The 6,271-nt window shown below is 30.9% G+C and overlaps 1 protein-coding gene across 1 annotated transcript; it reads left to right on the top strand.

The window, feature by feature from the left end:
• Positions 1 to 272: 272 nt before the first annotated feature.
• Positions 273 to 1,379, top strand: LOC116013050 (serine/arginine-rich splicing factor SC35-like; the record flags this gene model as incomplete). The annotated part of the gene is made up of 3 exons (XM_031252715.1): positions 273 to 622; positions 719 to 959; positions 1,047 to 1,379. Coding segments are annotated over 3 exons (597 nt in total), but the record flags the coding sequence as incomplete, so codon positions are not given.
• Between the last annotated feature and the right edge of the window lie 4,892 nt (positions 1,380 to 6,271).

Raw genomic sequence — 6,271 nt, 5'->3', positions numbered from 1 at the left:
TTACATAAATTTAGACTAAATGTATGAAAACTGGACCAATTTGTAACAAGATGAAATTGAGTCCAACTGACAATTACTTTAAAACCCATATATATACATATATATATATATATATATGTGTGTGTGTGTGTGTGTNTGCTTGAAAAACTTTTAAGTCTCACACCTATGCCACTAGACTATGGAGTCTTGAGCATATTATTTCGTCAAGTACACTTCCAGTCAAACTCTTGCTGATATGAATTTATTACAAGTTATATGGTATATTGTGAACTTCACACTTAGTTAAGGTTGGTGATGTGAAATTTGTTAAGGTCCGTTTTTTCTGTTTGAGCTTTGTATTCTCTTCCAGAATATTCATTCTGGAAAAACTTAGGAGTGGTGTACAAAGTGTAAGCATACTTTGCTGCTTCTGTTATAGGTATAGAGATGATCACAGAGATAGAGATTATAGAAAGAGGAGCAGGAGTAGAAGTCGGGGTAGATCTGAGCATGATCGATACCGTGGTAGGGATAGAGATCGTCATCGGTACAGAAGCCGCAGTGGAAACCCTGATTACCATAAAGGTCGTGGTAGAGGTAGATATGATGATGAGAGGCGTAGCCGAAGTCGTTCCTATGGAAGGTAGTGTATTCTCCTGTTAGGAGACCTGTCAACTGCAACCATATATTTCTGCATGCAGGATCTATTGTTTTTCTGATTCTTTGTTTAATGCTGAAGTGCCTCTCCTGCTCGGCGTAGCCCAAGTCCAAGGAGGAGTCCATCTCCTCGGAGAACCCCTCAATCTAGGGATGGTAGCCCAAGTCCAAGGAGGAGTCCATCTCCTCGCAGAGCCCCTCAATCTAGGGATGGTAGTCCAGGTGGACGCAACGAGAAAGAACGCTCTCCAACTCCAAGAAGTTTGTCACCCCGTGGCCGAGGGGCTGAGTCTCGAAGCCCATCTCCACGTTCTGATGCTGATGTACATCCCAGAACCCTAGCTATGATTGGTTCATAAAGTAGCAACAAATTCTACAAAATTATAATTTGGCTACTTCTATATTTGTAGGAATGACAGCGAAGAAGCATTGATGAATTTCTCCAGGTTGTTATCCATGAAGAGGGCATTTGATGATGATATCGTCTGTTTAGTGCTTGGTAGAACAAATTTGCAGAAACTTATTTGTAAGGTTTAACTCATGATGTGCGTGATGCCGTGATTCATCCCAATACACTTTTCTGTTGGTAGTTGTGGGTTGACACTAGTTTTGGCTATTGTTCCTGTTTTTTGCTCTTCTTATTTCTCAAATGTAGATCTATCTTGTACTCATGAACAACTGCTGGCCTTCTATAGTTATGTCCGTGACGAGTCAATGTTGCTGAATTGCACGATTTTGCAGCAGCTGTTGATGCTGTGTCTCCTGTGTGTACTTTGCTGTTGATTGTTAGTGTATGTGTTTGCTGGTGACAAATTCCCATTTGTTTCCAAATTTTCTGAACGGCAATGACTGGTAAGGATAACTGTCTTACAATTTACCCAAGTCAAATTGAGATTTTAGCTTTTTGCTGACTTTGAGTTTTGACCCTCTGAAGGAGCCTTAGTGGTGTTCATCTGAAAGAGGGTGAAGTGCACTTTTAATTGTAGCAGTTGCAGTTGACTCACAAACCTGATATGCACTTATGCTGGTTCTATATAGCATTCCTTCTATAAGCTATATGACACCAAACCCCTAAGTTTGGACCTCTAGTGCCAGTTCATGGTTGTATTTTCCTCACCTGATACTAGTTTCTAGGTTGCTAGCTTGTTTCTTGTGTTCGCCAAATTATTTTGTGTGCATGTGCTGTAGGGATACTAGTTAAGCTGATGATGGTTTAACTATGTTACAGCACAAGAGCATTGCTGTAGCTGTGATGTGCTAGCCGATGTCTATGCAGATCGATTGTAGCTGACTTGTGTGCCTTGCTGATAGCTATTCAATCTGATGCTGATTGCATTGCTGATAACTTTGTAGATCAGATTGATGAATGCTTTGGTAGATATGTCCTGCTGGATAATGTGGGTCTCTTTATCCAGTTCCTGATTGCTTCCCTCTTGCAGGAGTGCACTTATTTGGAATCCTTTCATCCCAAGTTGAGTTCTCTCCTTTTTCTTTCCATGTATTAGTGCCTGCCTTTATGTTTTTTTGTCTTGTTCTGTTTCACTTTACTACAGAACTGATTTGAGTTCAATGTGTGTGTGTGTGCGCATGTTTTTTTTTTCTCTTTATGTTTTTTTGTCTTGTTCTGTTACTCCGTATAAGCTAATTTTTAATTTGTGGCATTTATTAAAATATATTAATACAAAAAAAAAAAAAGAAACATTATATATAGCAATTTTCTTAATTTTAAACAATTAATTCATATACTACCAACATAGAAATTGTTAAGAATCCCACATTGATAAAATAAGAGAGCAAATATGGGTTTATATGGCTATGAGTTAGACTAGCTAATTGGTTGAATTCAATATTTTAGTGTAGTTTGACCCATATGCATTATAGCCCAGTTCAGTGATCCTAGCCCAATATTAAATTATAACAGAAATATTATAAAGTCATTTTGTTGAGTTATAAAAAATAAATTAAATTATATACTAGTATACTACCAACATTATAAGAAAACTATAATATAATTAAAATCATATATTATATAAATTAATTTTATGTGATGCTGCATAAATAATCAAAATATTTTTGTTCATATATTACAAAATAATATAATTAGAATTCAATATCAGATAAAAATGTGTTAATTATTTACAAGGTATCAAAAAATGAATTTATGTGATATATTACTTTTAGCTATATTATTTTTATTTTTGCAATTTTGGTAGTTATGATTTAACTTGAAATAAGTTACTATTATTCCAATATCATTAGTTTAATTCTTGGTGGTGACATTTTAAGTATTTTCAAGTTAGCATATCAGGGGCTTGTCATCTATATACCAGGGATTAAATTGATCAATTTTTATATTATAAAGACTAAATTAAATATTTTTCAACTTATAATTTGAAGTATATTGCTAGATCAAAGAGAAAATTTTGCAGTTACTGAACCTTATGTAGTTGTGATTGCAATTTATTTGAAGTGTAAATTTCCGTGTATGATGTATTCTTAGGCCTTTCTTCAAATAATAATTACTTAATGCTTAATGCAAGTCAGTGAGTGAACTGGATGTCATCATATAACCAATTTCATCAATATTTGCATATAGGTTTAATATTAACGAGCCTATATTTACTGGTAAGAAAGTGGATATCCATGCATTCAGTCATGCCCAGCCTCATCTTGGTCTTTGGATGAGGTATTCTGAAATATTTGTAGAGCTTTCTTAGAGTTGTGTTGTGAGGCTTTGATTAATTGTGGTCTGGAGAGTTTTGGCTTGAGGTTTGGTCTGTGCAGCTCTGTTCAGTCTATTAGCTCTATGATCTCTCTCCTTAATTTGTAGATTTTCCGTCCTTTGTGGAAAAGTATTGTCTGTGTAGTTAAGTAGATGAGAATGAATCCAGGGTGGTTGCATATTTTCTAAAGATCTTAAATCTGATTGTATTCATATGCATGAAGTCATGTGTTTCCTGAGTCCTGGTCAGTCATCAAGCATTTTTTTCCTTTTCTTTGATTATACCAAGTCAGTCTCGTTTGTAATGCCATCCCAAATTTCTTTACTTTGAACATTAAAAGTCATGCTAGCTTTTTACTGGTTCAAAATATTAATTGGGTGCAACAGTCTTAGTGGTCGTTATAAATGTCTCGGTCTCCGGACCATTTTTTTTTCCGCTGCCTTTAATGTGAAGATATGACTTTCTTTGGATTCTTATCATATCCCTTCCAAAACGCGAAAGACTTACAGTATTTGTTTTCTTTTTCTATTGTAGAAATACAATTTTATGTGTTATCCTTATCAATGTATCACAGTTTATATGCAACAAACTTGGATTCCTTCTCTATTTTTTTTAAAAATATTACTGATTCAATTACAATGCAGTCTTATTTTCACATAACATTAAAATTTATTATATTTTCACATTAAATATTATTTTCTCTCACAATTATTTTTTTATATTAGTATATTAATTACATTTAAATATTAAAATACAAAAAAATATTTTTTAAATTAAATAAATTATTTGTAATCTGTATATAATACTCCCTCTGTCCCATTTTATCTGTCCTACGTTCTATTCATTGGTCAAACTAACTCTTTCTTTTTTGTTTATTTTCTTTATTATTTTTTACTTATTTTTAAATTTTTTTTTGTGTTTAATAGTACTTTTAGTTTAGTTTCTAAATATATAAATTTTGTATATTAATATTAAATTTAATATTATAAAAAATTGAATTAAAAATTACTCCAGTCAACGTTAACCAAACCAGACATATAAAATGGGATGGATGGAGTATAATCGAATACAAAAATATTCAAAAGAAAGTACAAAAATTTGAATAGTAATTTTAAATAAAAGAGTACCAAAATTATTCCTTTAAAATAATTCAATTACATGAAAAAAAAATACTGAATATAATCACGTCTTTTTTCTTTCTTTTTTTTTGTTTCAAATCGCTATTTCACCTGAGAATGGTTTCAATGAGAGTTCTTCTTTCCGTGAAAACTTGGGAAGTGCAAAACTTTAGAGTAGCAAGTTATGTGCATATTGCACTTTAACCCCTGAGTTATTAAAGTGACAGTTTTTCCCCTCATTTATTTTAAAAGTGGTAGTTTTTCACTTGAAATGTTAAATTGACATTTTTATCCTTAAAAATAACTATTTCATTTATTTTTATTCTCCAACCAATTATATTACTAATAATAAGTGTGGATGAAGGTTATATCCCTCATTTATGTTCGTTTTTTCCGTTAAGTTTTTTTGTACATTATGATATAAAAATTGTACTACATAATATTTTGGACAAATATACCCCTACCGTTATAACTTTCGTTATCTTTTCCACTATTGTTAATATGGACATGCATCCATCATATATTTTCTTATCTTCTTTAATAATAATATATACACATTAAATATTAGAGTTATATGTTAGTTATTTTTTTAAATATAAATATCCAATTTGTAAAAATATTTTACATTATTATTATTATTATTATTATTATTATTATTTACTATATTAAAATTTAAATAAATTTAAAATTTTAATACAAAATACTAATATTGGAGACCTATTTTTTGCGCATCGTGCATAAGAAAAACTAGTATTACTAATATGTATGGAAGATTACAGTTCGATACGAACTTAATCGAACACCGTAACAATTGAACTGTAAAAGTATGGACGGTTATGATTCAGAATCGAAAAAATAAAATAAAATAATTGTTAAATTTAGACTATTTTTAAATAAGAAATAAAATTATAAAAATAAATAAATAAATTTTGATTGGCGGTTCAAAATCGAATTTGGAACAGAGTCGTACTGATTTATCAAATAAGTGTTTGATTATTTTCACTATATATGACTGTTGTTCAGCTCCAGTTTACGGTTCAACAATTATTTAATTTTATATTTTCAGTTTTGAATCGTAACTTGAACTGTCCATACTATTTCAGTATGATTGTTACAGTGTTTGGTTAGGTTCGAAACGAATCGTGATCATCCATACATATAAGTAATAATTTGTTGGAGAAGAAAAATAATGAAATAATTATTTTTAAGTGTAAAAATATCAATCTAACATAGGGAAAAAATAATGAAATAATTATTTTTAAGGGAAAAACTGTCAATTTATAACACAGAGGGATAAGTGTTATATTCACATAACATATGAGAAAAAAGTGTCATTTTTCCTTAGTTAAATGTGTATAAAATCGTATGAGAATAAATTGGGAGATCTACAAACTAATTGAAAGTAAATTATTTGGGCATTTGTTCATTATGATTTACATGAAGTTCATCACTTGTAAAGTATAGTTTTACCTATTCGGGCATACCCCACCTACTCTATGTTTTATCTTAAAAAGAAAACAAAAAAGTAATCTATGTTTACTATTTGTATACATAAAATTCACTATTTTTGTAAATGTGTTTTGGTGCATCGTCTACAGTTTTGATTGTAAAGACTAGAAGGATGTGATATAATGTTCACAAGAAGGGAGAAAGTTTTTATCAAAAGGCTACTCGGAAGCAGGAAATTTGGAGTTCTAAAGCCGGAAGAGAATTAAGACTTAAATTATATTATAATTTAAACTGATTCTAGCAACAAAATTAAGATTTAAAAATACAAAGAATTCATTATTGCTA

This window comes from Ipomoea triloba, chromosome 1 (assembly GCF_003576645.1).
Source record: "Ipomoea triloba cultivar NCNSP0323 chromosome 1, ASM357664v1".
Classification (NCBI taxonomy): Eukaryota; Viridiplantae; Streptophyta; class Magnoliopsida; order Solanales; family Convolvulaceae; genus Ipomoea; species Ipomoea triloba.
This window is presented reverse-complemented; position numbering and strand designations above follow the sequence as displayed.